At 46.0% G+C, this 17,000-nt stretch overlaps 1 protein-coding gene across 2 annotated transcripts in view; it reads left to right on the top strand.

Moving 5' to 3' along the window:
- Positions 1-17,000, top strand: part of TEK (TEK receptor tyrosine kinase) — an 84,194-nt gene that overhangs the window by 44,700 nt on the left and 22,494 nt on the right. Inside the window, exons 7-13 of one of the 2 annotated variants that reach the window (XM_006127248.5) lie at positions 1,298-1,426; positions 3,202-3,356; positions 5,058-5,196; positions 9,103-9,264; positions 10,778-10,912; positions 14,018-14,302; positions 15,951-16,250. In XM_006127248.5, the coding sequence (XP_006127310.3) occupies positions 1,298-1,426; positions 3,202-3,356; positions 5,058-5,196; positions 9,103-9,264; positions 10,778-10,912; positions 14,018-14,302; positions 15,951-16,250 (1,305 nt within the window). The remainder of the gene's footprint in view (positions 1-1,297; positions 1,427-3,201; positions 3,357-5,057; positions 5,197-9,102; positions 9,265-10,777; positions 10,913-14,017; positions 14,303-15,950; positions 16,251-17,000) is intronic. The other variant, XM_014575592.4, reaches the window with a different exon arrangement.

Genomic DNA, 17,000 nt, shown 5'->3' with positions numbered 1-17,000 from the left:
ATCGGATTTACCCTTGAGGAGCATACAGGGGCAGATGAGAGTTTTGCGGGGCCCAGGGCAGCACAATTTCCTGGTCCCCACTGACTGGCATCTCCTCTCTCACCAGCACACCGCGCATGCGCTCCTCCACTGTGCGGCGCAGCGCCGGGGAATTTAAAGTGCGGTATCCCACTGGGCCAGTCCACCTCTGAGCGCGGGGCCCGGGGCAGCCGCCCCACTCACCCTGCCCTATATCTGCCGCTGGGAGCAAATGAGGTGTGCACCTGAAAGATATAAATGCAAATTTTACCAGTATCTTATAAGCTAGCTGATTTTCTAACTGAAATTTAAGAAATTCTGCGACCTTGGGGCAAAGGTGCTAGAACTAGGGGCGCTGGGGTTGCTGCCACACTCTCTGGCTTGAATGCTGGCCCCACACCCTTTATATACAGTGAGTCAGTGGCTCTCAACATACACACAGCCCTCTAAAAACTGTACCAGCACCCCTGCCTGGAGGGCCCTGTCATACTTCTAGGGATCAAAGTGGGTTATGTCAATAGCATTTCCTGTCAGGTACCTTCAGCTTCCATTTACTATTAGGCTGTACTCTCTTTGGGATAGAGACCAAGTCTTCCTATATGTCCGTACAGTATCTAGCACAATGGTGCCATAGCCCTGGGTTCTATCACAACTCAAATAATAATAATAATAATAAAGGTTTCACTGGGAGCTGAAGGTGCTTGCAACTTCACAGGAGAACAAGTACAGAAAAGAGCTTTGGTCAGTTTCATGATCCTTAAGACCAGGGGTGGGCAAATACTGGTCCGGGGGCTGGATCCAATCTGTTAGCCCCTGGTAAGGTGCCACTGCTATATTTACCTGCTCCTTCATAGGTGCAGGCGATTGCAGTTCCCATTGGCTGCAGATTGCCGTTCCCAGCCAAGGAGAGCTATGGAAAGGGTATCCCGATCCACACTACTTCCTGCAGCTCCCATTTTCTGAGAACAGCAATCTGTAGCTAACGGAAGCTGCTATCACCAGTACCTGCAGAGGTGCAGGTAAACATAGTGGCAGTGGCCCACCAGGGGCTAACCCAGATGAACCATTAACCCAGGTGAACCATTGACACGCCTGCTTAAGACCCTGTATTGATACTTCAAACACAAAAGTCTTTGGAAACTCAGTCCAGGTGGATGGAATTAACTGAACGTTAGAGTCCAATGTCTGAAGTAATGGAAGAAGATTTGTAACTTGCAAAGCAAGCTGCTTTTATTCATTCTATGTTACTAACACTTACCCTGACCACGTGTGCTTGCAGAGTGCCAATCTGGTTTTTACGGGCCGGACTGCAAACTCAAGTGTAATTGCAACCATCGGGGAACATGTGACAGATTTAAGGGCTGCCTCTGTCGGTTAGGCTGGCACGGTCTACAATGTGAAAAAGAAGGTAAAGCAAGGTAACACTGTAGTCAATGGCTTCTTCCAGTGTGAGTGAAACAAATCTTCATGCTGGCGTCACATTTCCACCATGGTTGATACCCCATGGCAGCCGCTCTGTTTCACTCTGGAGGACACAGGACCTGTTTCCAAACCTTTGCTTAATGCAATGGCTGCCAGTTTCTGGTAGGCACACAATGTCTGGTGTCTCAGGCTTATGAGCGATAGTCTAGGATACCTCTCCGTATATTAGACCTAAACTATGCAACCCTTCCTGACATAGGCTTTGACTCTGGCATTAACGTCAGTGGACTACCTGTGTGGATGTTTACTGACAGGAGTAAGGGTTGCACATCTAGCCCTTACTGGTGACACGGATAGTCATGGGGCACTACCACTTCTTCTGTCCCATTCAATGGGGCATGTTCTTGCACTAAGCGACTCTTAATGTTCTCTAAGCCCCAATTTATCATGAGACAGAGAGTTCAGGCTTAGACAGCAGTACTGGCTGACATAGTAGTGTCAGGGAGTTAAGCTCTGTGCTGATTCACTCTATGCAGTCCCATGGAATTCGGTGGAATTGTCCAGGGCATAAATCAGCCTGGAATTGACTTTTGCCTGGTAAACTGATAGTTGCCCCAAAAGAATGGGACCTATGTTTTAGTCTAGGGTGCCCAGATGATCCAATATTAATGACTTTATCTGATATATACAACTGTCTCCCCTTATCCCTGAAAAAGTGTCCTGATTTTTCACACTTTGTATCTATCTGGTCAAGTGGTCACACTATTTTAGTCCCACTGAAATTTTGTATTGTCAGGAGATAGGAAAAGGCGAGGAACTGGACCATATTATTTTATTTCCTGACTCTCAATGTCTTTGACACTCACTAAGGGTACGTCTACACTTGCTCCCTAGTTCGAACTAGGAATGCAAATGTAGGCGACCGAAATTGCTAATGAAGCAGGGATTTAAATATCCCATGCTTCATTAGCATGATCTTGCCGGCGTGTTAGTCCGCTCAACAGCTGTTTCGAATGTGAAAGTGCGCGCCAGGATGCGTTAGTTCGAACCAAACCCCTTGGTTTGAACTAATGTTACTCCTCAAAAAATGTCACTCCAAAAAATGAGGAGTAACGTTAGTTCGAACCAAGGGGTTTGGTTCCAACTAACGCTTCCCGGCGCGCACTTTCACTTTCGAAACAGCTGTTGAGTGGACTAACGCGCCGGTGAGATCATGCTAATGAAGCGCAGGATATTTAAATCCCTGCTTCATTAGCAATTTCGGTCGCCTACATTTGCATCCCTAGTTCGAACTAGGGAGCAAGTGTAGACGTACCCTAAGTGTGGAAGGGTTGAGATTGTGATCAGACTGTAGCACTTCTATCCTACACAGAATTCACAGCTGTCTTGTAATGGCCCTGGGCCAAGATAAGCTGCAGGGGTGTTTCACATTAACTCTGAGAATGTAATGTCTGATTTTGCAAAAACTATATAGTTGGTGGTTGATATACTTTGAAAAAAGATACTGGGTCTGAATCTTTACTGACTTAATTTTACACTGGTGTAACACCCCAGACTTTGGTGGAATTATTTGTGATTTACTCCTGTACAAGTGTGAGGAGAATTGGACCCACTGTACCTAAGGTCTACAATTTGTTCAATGATATGCACGGAATTTGAATCGTAGCTGCTTTTTTAACTTCTTAGCCTGCTCTGTTTTATCTCTGGGGGAGAAGACCTGTCAAAAGATGTCATGTTTTGTCTGTTGGGTTCTTTACACAGGTTCAGCTGACGTATCACCTCAGATAATGCACTTGCCAGGTGATGTGGAGCTCAATTCTGGCACAGAGTTTAAGCCTGTTTGTGTGGCCACTGGGAAGCCAGCTCCTGTTATTGAAGAATTTAAACTGTTGAAACATGATGGAACTGTCTTCACGGTAAGTTCCTTGATTATTTTTTACTTTTGTTGTTATTGATGTATTTAGTTGCCAGTTATTGCACACTGATGACATTTTAACCCAGTACACTTCCTTGCTGGTATGAAAATGCCACAAGATCTTCAGGGACAAATTTTCAGCCAGCTTCTATGAATATTCCTAGACTCATAGACGTGCCAGTTCAGGGAACTAGCCCTATTCTACTGAAACACTCACAACATGGACATCTGTCTAGGGATAGATTTAAGCATGTGCTTCAATACTTTCCTGAGCCAGATCCAGAACTCACTAGTTAATGGTGAAAAAGTGTGTGAGCATTTGTTCAAATTCCCATTGGCTGCTCAGGTTAGCCATGTTTGTGCCTCTTTTTATTCATTGTTCATGACAATTTGCATGAACAGGCTACTCTTTGCACTACTGTTTGGGGGAAAATCTGTCCTACTTACAAATTCCCCTGTTTTGTGAACAGTATTATTTGTGAAAAAGAGTGTTTGCTATTTGTTATTCCCTGTCATTCTTCCTTTGTTTTTTCTATATTTAAATAGTTTAAGAAAGGCAATAGGAAAATACCATGTGACTTGGATGATCAGCCAAACACAGTGAATAATAAACAGTAAATGGCTGAAAATAACTGTTCATGAACAACATACAGGCTCAAAATTAACCAACCAAATTGTTCAGCAAAGATTGCTGAATAGTTAATGCTCTTGCAAAACTCAAAACAGAAAAAGGGATGAATTCTTTGGGGCTATGTCTACACTGGCATGATTTTCCGGAAATGTTTTAACGGAAATGCTTTCTGTTAAAAGCATTTTCGGAAAAGCACGTCTAGATTGGTAGAACACTTTTCCACAAAAGCACTTTTTGCGGAAAAGCATCCATGGCCAATCTAGGCGCGCTTTTCCGCAAAAAAGCCCTGATCACCATTTTCGCGATCGGGGCTTTTTTGCGGAAAACACTACTGTGCTGTCTACACTGGCCCTTTTGCGCAAAAGTTTTTCGGAAAAAGACTTTTGCCCGAATGGGAGCAGCATAGTATTTCTGCAAAAGCACTGACAATCTTACATGAGATCATCAGTGCTTTTGCAGAAATTCAAGCGGCCAATGTAGACAGCTGGCAAGTTTTCCGCAAAAGCAGATGACTTTGCGGAAAAACTTGCCAGTCTAGACACAGCCTGGGTGTTTTACTTGCAGTTGCTAATTCAACCAATTGTAACAGCAAAAGTCGGTAAAAAACACTGATGTGCAACGGCTGTTAAATTTCTTTCAGATTTAGCTTCATTTTCCAGATGGGCAAAGAGGGTTCAGTACATACAGAGCAGGAAAACAATGGAAGTTTTATCACTGAGGCAGATAAATGCAGGATGGTCTCTGAAGTACTTTAGGATTTTTGGGAGGACAGGTATTATAAATGGAAGCTATATTCATTACTGTTCCACATTAAAAGCTACATCGAAAGTTAAGGTTGCAGAATGAGACACAAAATAACATAGCTACTGGGGGATCAAAATCAGAATTTACCAGGGTCCTTTAGTCTGCACTAGAAAACTCTTGACTTGAGGTGCAAGAGGGATACACTAAAGGCCTTGATTGAGATCAATGGGAGACATTGGATGAGACTCTAATTTAGGAAGAGTGACATGGAGGAGGTTTTTCCTTGGCCAGGTTTCCTTTGACCCTTCTTATGATTTGTCGTTTCAGCCTGTCTCATTTGTTAGCAATCGCTCCGAGGCAAAGTTTTATATCAGTAGGATCCAGCCCCCTGACACGGGGCCATGGGTGTGTAGTGTTCAGACTGTAGCAGGGATGGCAGAGAGGCTGTTCCATGTGACAGTTAAAGGTAAGGTTTCTGAACCGTGTGCTGTTAGACATCCTTGCAGCCCTCTTGTAACCAGCACAGGTTTACCCACCTTCATTGTCCTTATCCATAGCACCATTGAGGAATAATCTGTGTGGTAGAGGTTTCTGTTCAGGGATCTGATAAGACATCGAGTTGACTCATGAGCCCCTTCCCTTGTGTCATCTTTACTGTTTTAATTTGTGCTTCAGCTCCATGTAAAGCGCCTGAACCAAAGCCTATATGTATAAATTCAGTGGAAGGCCTTTTGTTGACTTGACAGAGCTGTGAATCAGGCCTGAAGCTTGCTACCTGGCTGATATGGAACAGGGTGGAAAATGTTCTTTAGCACCTAGGCAAGTATATTCAAACATAGAGGTGTACATTAGGCACCACCTTCCATATTCACTCATCTTCATAAAATCAGCCCACTTGTCATGCACCTAAGCACCTAGAAAGACCATGGACTTCAGAGATACAGGTGCTCAGAGTGATGCTTTGGGGTTCAGCCAAAAACACTAAGAGGTTGTGTAACTGCCTGTGCTGCAACTTTGGATGCCTTCGATACTCTGACCCCAGCAGTCAGCATACAAGCATGTGGGTCACACCCCAGCTGCCACCATCCAGTTATGTTTTGCAGAGTGATCCCAATACCCTCTTAGTCCTGAATTTCCCCAAAACTCTGACCACTCCCTGATACACCAGTTTGTCTGGTGTGGCAGAAAACTCTTCAGGACCCTGCCATCCACACCTTGCCCTTCAGGTAACAGTGAACCCAAAATCCTGAGTTCTCCAGAGATGTTACCATGCAGTGTTCAGTCCTCTCTGCTGGAACACCCAGAAAGTTACTGTTTGTTGCTCCTTTAAAAAGACAGCACATTCCTGCTTATTAAGTTAACTGGGATTTGACAAACACTCTTACTTCAAACACTGCATAGAGTTGGTGTACAGCTTAAGTAGAACAAATTTATTAAACAAACCATCAAAAGTCTAAGTCAGTGATCTCCAACCTTTTTAAGCACAAGGGGTGGGCCCAGGCTGCAGCTGTAGCCGGGTCACGCATGTGCCATGCACCCTGGGGGCGGGCCTGCGCACCTTAGGGGGGCGGGCTCACTCCCTATGGGCGTGCCCGCACATGCACCATGCGCCCAGGGGCGGTGCCACGCGCCCATGCCCGGGGTGCCAGAATACCTTGGGCCGGTCCTGCTCTTGGGTGGTGGTGCAATGGGGCTAAGGCAGGCTCACCTCTGCCCTCACCCCGCATCACTCCTAAAAGCAGCCAGAAAACTCCATCCCAAGTCCTGTTGGGCCCCTCAATCTGCTCTGTGGAGGCAGAATACAGGGTGGGGGAAGGGAACACCTTGACAACAGTGCCCCTCCTCTCCCTTCCCTGTCCTGCACAGCAAGTGGGAGGTTCCCGGGGGTGGGAGGAGGCAGCTCCAAGGCAAAGGGCAGGAGTTAAGCAGCAACAGGGGGAGGGGCAGCTGAAATGCCTTGATTGCCTCTTGGCCAAACCAGTCAGGATCACCTGTCAGAGGCTCTAAGGTCTACCTGTAGATCTGCTGCTTAGTGACCATTGCTCTTAGTGATACCAAGTATAAAGGAGTAAAGATAGAAAGGGTTACAAGCAAACAAAAATAAAAATATTTTTCTAAGACTACTGGGGGCTGTCGAAGCAAAAGACTTCTCTGTGTTTAGGCAGCTAACTAAAAGCTTTATTGATCAATAAGGCACAAAGTGAGCCAAACGTGACCCCAGCAGAGCCGGGCCCAGTAAGGCTGCTCAACACAATCAATCCTAGTATTTTATACCCTTAACCAAACAAGTCTGATGCCAGGGCATTCAATCAGAGCAAACTTCAAAGAGAAATTATTATCAGCAAAGAAAGAAACAGGTTTTAAGGAGTGAGAGTTTCAATTCAAAATAGTTCATTAACGCATTCCAATAGCTCATCCTTCTGGCCTTTCTCACATCAGTGAAGGTCAGTAAACTCTCTAGTGTACGTGCAGAAGCAAGAAACTTAAATGGCTTCTGTTATATGAAGTGGCTTCTAGCTAAGTATGAAATGGTTTCCACAGGGCTATGCCCCCTGCTTGCTACACTCACCAACCCCCCTCTCTCTGGGGGTAGGTGTCTGCCCAGGAGGGGGGGTACAGGAGCGGGCTGGGGACAGGGTGTCTGGCCAGGGGGCAGGAGCAGGCTAGAGATATATGTCTGGCCAGGAGGGTGGATGCAGGAGTGGGCTGAAGGTGTGGGGTCTTGGCAGAGGGTGTGTGTGAGGGAACTGGGGATGTGGAGTCTCGGCAGGGTGGTGAAGGGGCTGGGAGTGTGGGGTCTCAGTAGAGTGTGTGTGTATGTGAGGGGCCTGGAGGTGCAGGGTCTTGGCAAGGTGGTGACTGAGGGGGCTGGGGAGTCCAGAGTCTCAGCAGGGTGGTGAGTGAGTGGGCTGCAGTGCTAGCCCGTCCCCCCAAGCCCAAACCCCGCATCCCCATTCTCCTCACTCAGAGCCCTGCCAAGAAGCGGGAAAAGCCTCCTTGGAGCATGTCCCGCACCACTGATCCCTGTGGCTAGGAGAGGGGGAACAGAAGCGGCAGCACGCGGGGAGCCTCGGGGCTTTCTACCCTCCCCAGGGAGCGTGCGCTGGCGCCCACCGTATGGGCTCTGCCCTGCCTCTTCAGCCCCCACCCAACCCTCACTCCCTGTCCCCACGTCTCAGGCCTGTTACATGGACCCGTGAGGAGGTCACACAGACAAAGGGGCGGGGGTTTCTGAGAAGAAATCCACAGCCCAGCTGCCCCACCTTCGCAGCAGGAAGCAGCAGGCAGGATTGGCAGGAACATGCCCTTCTTCTTCCTCCTCAGGGCGAGCTTCGCTCCTCCTCTTGGGCTTTTTGTTTGTTTATTTTGATTGTTCTTTGCACATGTCAAGCCCCCGGACATCTCCAGGCCCTGCAGGAGCAGCGGCCGCTCTGCATTCCTGGCATTCCAGGGCGGTGACTGCGCTAGGCAGCAGCTCCATCCCCTCACTGCACACAGGACTCCAGCATGCTCTGGCTCCGCAGCTGCTACCTCTCTCGGGACAACAGTCCCTTCCCATGTTCCTTTCCCCACCCCCGGGCTGCAGCGGGAGCCCACAGCTCCCCTCCCAGCCAAAGCTTCCTGCCTCCGCCTATCCAAACTCCTTCACATTTTCCCCGCCACAGCAGGGACAAGATTAGCAGATGGGGTGGTGCCTGTGGACACAGAGTGATGTGATGCTGTCACTCCGTCAGCCCACAGGAAAAGGGTTTTTAAAGAGAGAGAAAAAAAAGTTAATTTCAGCAAATTATAATCTTTACCTAAGCAGGTTTCTCACCTTTAGACAGAGATTTAACCCCCTTGGTTGAAGGATCCAATGTTCTGTGATTTGAAGAGTTCTGGACCCTTGAATTGTATGGGGCTCTCTTCCCCTTTCTTTGTACAGTTTAGTAAACCTTTGATATGGATTCTTTGAGAAGTATGCCCAGCTCAAGCTTCTCTGCTACTGGGACATAAACACCATCCTGTTTCCCCAAAGTTCATTGACTCTGTTACAAGAGGCAGGAAGGCTTCCTGTTGATTTTCCATCCCCTGCTGATTTGCATGTAAACTAGGTTTATATTGTTTTGATTCCAATGCTTAATTTATATTGGAGACAGTAGATAGCTACCTTCCCTGCTGTCTGGGAGAGAAAACCTGGTCACAGACACAAAGGCATAATGTCAATGAGTATCCATAATATCTAACATAGGGTTAACACAGATATTTCAAAACGGTTTTAATCACTAGTATTTCACAGTCTTTCAGTCCACCTATGGACCCAGGTAGATGTCAGAGTTTTATTAATACAGTCATATAAAAAATCTGGACTAATAGTGACATTCTTGCTCAGTTCCTCCTGTGCCTCAGTATGCGCCAAAGATGGTAAACAGTGGACATAATTTTCTCACCATCAATATCAGTGCTGACTCCCATACTGGTGATGGACCGATTCTGTCGACTAAGCTCCTGTATAAGCCTGCCAATGGTTACCTGCCCTGGTTGGCAGTGGAAGGTAAGGGCCAGTCCTTTTGTTCCATTCAGTATATACAGAAACCTCATCTGCAGTCAAACAGAAGCAGAATTAGAATGTGATGTTTGCTCTGAAATGACTTTTACTTATATAGGGCTCCTACCATTGGCCTTGGCATGTGCAATTCTTCTTAGTTTTTAAGATAAGAGATTAAAGCAGCAGCAGAAGCAAGAGGATTTTTACTTTATTTCACTGTCTCAGTTTTTTAACAGGCTGTTGTATCCAAATACTAGCTTCTAGGATTTCTAAACAGCAAGGGCCAAATTCAGAAGTGAGTCAAGTGAATTTAAGTAGCCTAGATCAGTGGTCCCCAATGCGGTGTCCGCGGGCGCCATGGTGCCCGCCAAGTGACCAGGCCAGCCCAAGCTATTCTTGCGCCCCGCCTACCGGACTCGTGGTGCATGTGCAGCCCCACCTCCGGCAGCCCCAAAAGGTTGGGGACCACTGGCCTAGAGTATAAATTGCTGCACTTCATCCAGGCTCCTCAGTCTATATTAGAGTCATGTAGACCCAACCTCTTTTAGTCTTCCTGGGTATGTCTACACTACCACCCTAGTTCAAACTAGGGTGGTAATGTAGGCAACCGGAGTTGCAAATGAAGCCTGGGATTTGAATTTCCCAGGCTTCATTTGCATAAAGCTGGGCGCCGCCATTTTTAAATGTCCGCTAGTGCGGACTCCGTGCCGCGCGGCTACATGCGGCACGGAGTCCGCGCTAGTGGACATTTAAAAATGGCGGCACCCGGCTTTATGCAAATGAAGCCCGGGAAATTCAAATCTCGGGCTTCATTTGCAACTCCGGTTGCCTACATTACCACCCTAGTTCGAACTAGGGTGGTAGTGTAGACATACCCCCTTAGGCTTACATAGACTCACCAAGGCTCATAGTTACTGAAGTGTAACTTACAAATTCATAAAAAAAAACGTATACTCAACAAGTGGTCATCCTGTAGCACCTTAGAGACTAACAAAAATATAGATTGTATCATGAGTTATCTTGGGCACAACCCACTTCTTCAGGTGACAAATTTGGAGCAAGAAGCACAGAGGGTCAAATATAAAGCAGAAAAAGAGGGGAGAAGGGAGGAGAAAAAAACATGTCAATTAAAGTGTCTATTTTAGTGTCTTCCTGTAGGATCAGACAGTAAGCTCTTTAGGTTAGGTGCCAGTTCACTTAGGGCCAGATTTTCAGATGCACTCAGACCCTGGCAGCTTCCACTAAGGACACTGAGTACTTTTGTACCTTTGGAAATCTTCTTTTTTCTATGTCTCATGCGAGGCTGGTCCCATTGCTGGTGCTTTAATACATAACCAGCGATGTTATCATAATAGTAAGTGGCATGAACATCTAAACAGCTCATCCTAGAATAATGGGGGTAAAGAACCTTGACATATTTTAAGAGCAGACGGAGCTGTGAGTCGAGATACAGAAAATCCCTTGTTGTTTTTCAGCATGGAATGGAGGGTTCACCTTTCTTTCCTTCTTCCATTCCCAGTAAATGGAGAGATTGTGAAATTAGATAACCTGGAACCAAAAACAGAATATCAGTTCTGTGTTCAGCTGAGTCGGAGAGGAGATGGTGGAGAAGGACATCCTGGGCCAGAGGCAAGTTTCACGACAACTGCACTTGGTATGTAGGACTTTTGGCCTTTCGCATAAGGAACTTCCAATCAATTTTCTTCATTTTCCCTGCAATGCAAACAGACTTATTCGGCTGCATGCATGCCATATCCATTGTAATCAATGGGAGCCTTTCCACTGATTTCAGTGAGTTTTGGACCATGCCTCAGAACAGTTTTTTCAAACAATGAAGCTTTGGTAGATTCAGATCATGTCAGAGATGTTTCAAGCAAAGCAAAAGAAAATGTAGGAGCAGGGAAGAATTGCAAAAGTGGCTAAATATTCTCCTCATTTTACAGATAGGAAAATGGAGGCACGGGGGGAGGGAAGGGTTAGGTGATTTGCCCAGTACTATATGCCAAATACTTAGTAGTGTACCAGCTTTCTCCTGATTGCCTTCTTTAAGATTAAGACTATTTGAAAATAAGAACCGTGTATTAAATGAAAGAACTGGAAGAAATCAAATACTCAAGCACTAAATAAACAATGTCTTGTACTGAACCCTCAAAATGCAAATGACCTAGCAATAAAAAGAGAGGTCTGTCCCCTTCCTCATGTTCAAAAATTTCCACTTTGCATCATTATGCTTTCAATTCTCCTCTGTCCCAATGAAGGACATAGGACAAGTCACTTTTTTGCTGACACCTACATCAACAGTTCTTTATATGGAGCTTGTGCACACCAGCAAGCAACCCCAGATGTACTAGCTGTCGAGTATTCACTCTTTTTCCTCCAACCCATCTCTTTCTATGTTGTTTGAATTCTTGTGTCTATTATTGCTATCCCCATATTGTCCCAGACCTATGGGCTGCATCTAGATTGGCATGATTTTCCGAAAATGCTTTTAACGGAAAAGCTTTCCGTTAAAAGCATTTTCGGAACAGAGCGTCTAGATTGGCACGGATGCTTTTCCACAAAAGCACTTTTTGCGGAAAAGCATCCATGCCAATCTAGACGCGCTTTTCCGCAAAAAAGCCTCGATTGCTATTTTCGCGATCGGGGCTTTTTTGCGGAAAACAAATCTCTGCTGTCTACACTGGCCCTTTTGCTCAAAAGCTTTGCGCAAAAGGGACTTTTGTCTGAACGGGAGCAGCATAGTATTTCCGCAAGAAGCACTGATTTCTTACAGTAGGAAGTCAGTGCTTTTGTGGAAATTCAAGTGGCCAGTGTAGACAGCTGGCAAGTTTTTCCAGAAAAGCGGCTGATTTTCCAGAAAAACTGGCCAGTCTAGACACAGCCATTTGTTTTAATTAACCTCTGCCTCCTTCAAGCCTGGGTCAGTAATAACTGTAGGATGTGAGAGGGGAATTAACTCTTGCTATTCTGATCTAGTAAATGTGACTGTGGCCAGGAAATAAAATGTCAGGGTCTGATTCTTCATTGCCATGCACTGTGTGTAGTCATTTACACCCGTGAAAGCTCATGAAGAATTCTGCCAAATTGGCATATTGATAGTTTACATGCACTTTGCAGCACTATAAATGATTACATAAGGTGCAGAAGAGTGGAGAATCAGAGGGGTTCTTACCAGCACCCCTGTTTGGGAAACTCTTACCACCAAATGTTAGAAGTGCACGTTCCTTCACAAAAACAGAGCAAATAAAGCTGCATGAATCCTTTAGTTCAGAGGGGAACCTGGCTGGAGGAGACTGCTGGAGAAATTCCAGATTTTCTGAGGAGCAAATGGCATTGCACAGATATGAAATCCACTACCTTGCTACTTGTGGCAGGCCCAGTGGCATCAGAGATTGGCAGTACTTTCTAATGGCACCGTCCAAGGCACTGCAAAATGCTAAAGTCATTTAAAAATGTTAGTACTGTGATCCATGCAAGGATGCCATTTGGGAAAGGCCCATTTCTATAACTGGCATATAACACCACATAGCATAAGGTTGGAGTCAAATGGGTATTACAGAAAGGTGAGAACAGAGCCTGAGATAACCTGCTCTGGTCAGGCATGAATGTGGCCATACAACTATGTATATGTGTAATCTGCAGTAAATGCATGTAGCAGAATGCAAAAGAGACATGGGTTCTACATGAGAGTTCTGATGGGCCAGGGTTCAAGGATGGCAGTTCTGCTCTTACTAGTAGAGTACTTCTGAGATGTTTTTAAACAACTGAGCTCTCACACAAGACATTGAGGAACAATATCATAACAAATTGTAAATGTCAGTTTCCACACCACATCTAGCCTTTCTTAGGCCCAGTCCAATGAACAGGCAGCAAATATATGGTGCAGGCAGCAGATCCTCTTTAGTGGCCGAAAAGACAGAAGGAACTGTTTTGAGATCAAGAAATAGCCATGTGATCAGAAAGCTGTTGAATTTCACAAACAGCAGCAATGCTCCCCCTAATTTTTTCACTTTTGCGTAGAATAAATGTTTGTGCACCAATGCTTGTGTGAATGTGCACCATCAGGAGGGAAAAACTGCTAGCTGTGGATGCTCTGCTAATCAACTGGGTGGCATTTGAATCTCTCCTGAGCAGCGGCCCAAGCACACAGCTTACAGGAAACACTGAACAACAGGCAGTGTTACTTGGCTTTGGTGGAATGTTATGCTGAATTTCCTTTAATATAAAAGGAAGATATAACAGTAGCCACTGAAGTCAGCCACATGATCCCTTCCTATGATAGAATATTGACCATTGTCCCCCTAACCCAAGACATGCAGCTAGGGCCAGGAAATAGCATCTCAACTTTTTCCAAGCATGTCAGGCACTTACGTTAGAGCCCATTGGACTTTTCTTTCCACATTCATACTCCTGTACCACAAGGCCCTGTGTTGAAGCTAATATCCTGCTGATCAAAAAGGGCTAGATGTGATTCCATTAATACTTTTCCTAAATCAGCCAGAGGTGTCCATGAGAAGTAATGAAAACACTCCTGGCGTGGGCTGAGCATTTGACCGTAACAGCAATTCTAACCTGTGTTAGGTATAGAGAACAGCATTAGAAGTATGGCTGCCTTGAAGCCTCATGTGGAGGTGCAGAGCACTCACCACTGACCCAGAAAGGCCAGTTCCAGGTTATTGTTTTAACACCAGCCTTTGTGTGCAAGTATCCAAAGCACATAAAATACAGTTTTTCTCTCTTGCTCTATGGACTCTCCAAGGTCTTCCTCCACCAGAAGGTCTCACCCTCCTTCCCAAAAGCAAGACGTCTCTGATTTTGTCATGGCAGCCCATAGCACAGAAGCCAGAAGATGACATTCATGTTGAAGTGGAAAGGAAGAGTGTGAATGACAACAAGGGTGATAAAATCAAAGTGCCAGGAAATAGATCCTCCCTGGTTATTGATGCTTTAGAACCCAGACAGCAGTACATGTGCAGGGTACGTGTGAATACCAGGTCTGAAGGAGAGTGGAGTGACTATTTGTATGCATGGACCTACAGTGACAGTAAGTGACTAGATTCACTTCACTTTATTTAATCCTTTCTCTCCCCCTAACAGGATTCTGTCGACACTGATGAAATCCCCTGCACTGAAGGTGTAGTGCTTCTTCTGGTGCATTTACGGCTGCTTTGAGCCTTTGTTAGAGGGATAGCTGAAAGACAGCTCTGATCTTATCCCCCTAGGCAGAGACTAAGGATGTGAGGGTATGTCTACACTACCCCGCTAGTTCGAACTAGCGGGGTAATGTAGGCATACCGCACTTGCAAATGAAGCCCGGGATTTGAATTTCCCGGCCTTCATTTGCATAAGCGGGGCTCCGCCATTTTTAAATCCCCGCTGGTTCGAACACTGTGTTCGTGGAATGAGGAGTAACGGTAGTTCGAACTAGGAAGCCTAGTTCGAACTACCTAGTTCGTGCCGCGTGTAGCCGCGCGGCACAGGGTTCGAACCAGCGGGGATTTAAAAATGGCGGAGCCCTGCTTATGCAAATGAAGCCCGGGAAATTCAAATCCCGGGCTTCATTTGCAAGTGCGGTATGCCTACATTACCCTCCTAGTTCGAACTAGCGGGGTAGTGTAGACATACCCTTAGTTCCAAAAGTTCCTAAGCTACTCAAGAGCAATGGGACTTGTGTTCCTAAATCACTTTAGGTGCTTTTGAACATCCCACCCAGAGGGACTGATTCTCAGAAGTGCAAGACATCCATAGCTCCATTCAAGCCAATAGGATTTCCACTTACTCTGAGAATTTTGCTCAAACACTGAAGGCTGAGGAGAGGGTATTGCAGAGAGTAGCAGAGTCTCTCATAATGCTGGCTGCTAGCATTCTCAAAGGGGACAGGAAGGGATGAAAATGGTGTCAGAGCCCAAGTCTCCCTCGCCCTGCCCACACTGTCATAGCAGCCAGGCTCAATGGGAGCTCATGAAGTCATCGTGCTTGTTTGGGGCACAGTGAGTCTAGAACACACTTCTGGAAGGGCACGCCTCTGCACTGCTCGTCTCTACAGGCTCTGTGCTAATCCCAGAATTGATCCCTAAGGCTCAGAGGAACCATTCACAGAGGGGCTCCCCGCCACTCTGGCACAGTTTTCACAGTTGGGCCCTACATGCATTGCAAACAGGAGAGTGGTGACCTGGCAATTTCGATACATACATATCGATAGGTACATACATTCGATACATACATATTCTCAGGAGAACTTGTCTTGCCAGTTGTGGGTGTGGCCACCAGGTAGGGTCTCAATCCTCCTCCCATTGAAATCTGTGGCACTTTTGCTGTTGACTTTACACTTCCTAAAGGCTGTTGGATGGACAAGGAAAACAGGCCTTGCAGCAATGGAAAGTAAGATACTGGAGCCACATGGGGATACTGATCCAATGGGGAGATAAAATTACACTGCCCTAATTCATGGGTAATCCTTTTGTCTAGGGTAGTAGACACACAGAATCTGCCGGCAGTGCTCAGTATTTTAGTCATTGGAGCAAGAATTAAATGCACCATGCCAGGTTTATAAAAACATGGTCAAGTTTCATTCACTGTCACCCTGCTCTTGTTCTGTTTAAGCCAATGGGAGTTTTGGGGAAAGGGTTGGTGCTCTGAGGGAAGGAGCAAGGATGGATGTAAGCTAGAAAGAATTTATTTTTTGTTCATAGGAATCCCACCGTCACCTGATAACATCAAGATTTTCAACATCACGGACACCTCTGCCATCATCTCTTGGTCAATTGCTGTGGGACATTCCATCTCCTCCATCATCATCAGCTACAAGATTCATGGTGAAGCTGAGTACAACCACATTGATGTCACAATAAAAAACACAACCGTCACGCAGTACCATCTCAAGGGCCTCGAGCCAAACACTGCGTATTTGGTTCAGATTATTGCACTGAACAATATTGGAATGAGCAGCCCGAGCCCTTCTCCTGACCTGAAGACACTCCCAGAAACAAAAGGTTGGTTGCCCCAGCATACTGATCTCACCCCAGCCCATGGTTGATGGTCTGGGAGGCCATGTGTGTTAGCAAGCTAAGACCAGAGCGGACTGGTCGAACACCTGAGCTTTGATTTATTTGTTGCTCTGCATTAAGAAAAATATACACAATGCGCATCCAGACAAAGGCCCTTGAATTTGAATCCCAGCTCTGTTAGAGTATGTCTACACTAGCCCCCTAGTTCGAACTAGGGAGGCTAATGTAGGCATTCAAAGTTGCAAATGAAGCACGGGATTTAAATATTGAATTCGAACTACCTACTCCGTGCTGCATGTAGCCGCGGGCACGGAGTTCGGACTAAGGGACATTTAAAAATGACGGCGCCTGGGAAGATGCAAATGAAGCCCGGGATATTTAAATGCCTACGTTAGCCTCCCTAGTTCGAATTAGGGTGCTAGTGTAGATATACCCTTATTGTCTCACTGTTGGTCTAGGGAAAGTCATGCTGAACAGCATTTCTCAAAATGGCTGCTGGCTTAGAGTGCCTCAGTTATTGGGGGCCCAACGTTTCATAGATTCTTAATAGTTTAAAGCCAGAAGGGACACATTAGCTCATCAAATATGACCTCTTGCACAACACAATACATGGAATTTCATCAGCCTGGCCACCCATGAATTGATTTTCATAGATGCTGAGCACCCCGAGCACCGGTTGAATTCAATGGTACTGCAGGTGCTCGGCACTTCTGAAGATGAAGCCCATACTCACTC

Source organism: Pelodiscus sinensis, chromosome 6, assembly GCF_052426305.1.
Source record: "Pelodiscus sinensis isolate ZL-2025 chromosome 6, ASM5242630v1, whole genome shotgun sequence".
Classification (NCBI taxonomy): domain Eukaryota; kingdom Metazoa; phylum Chordata; order Testudines; family Trionychidae; genus Pelodiscus; species Pelodiscus sinensis.
Note: the sequence above shows the minus strand (reverse complement) of the source record. Positions and strands in the feature narration are given on the sequence as shown.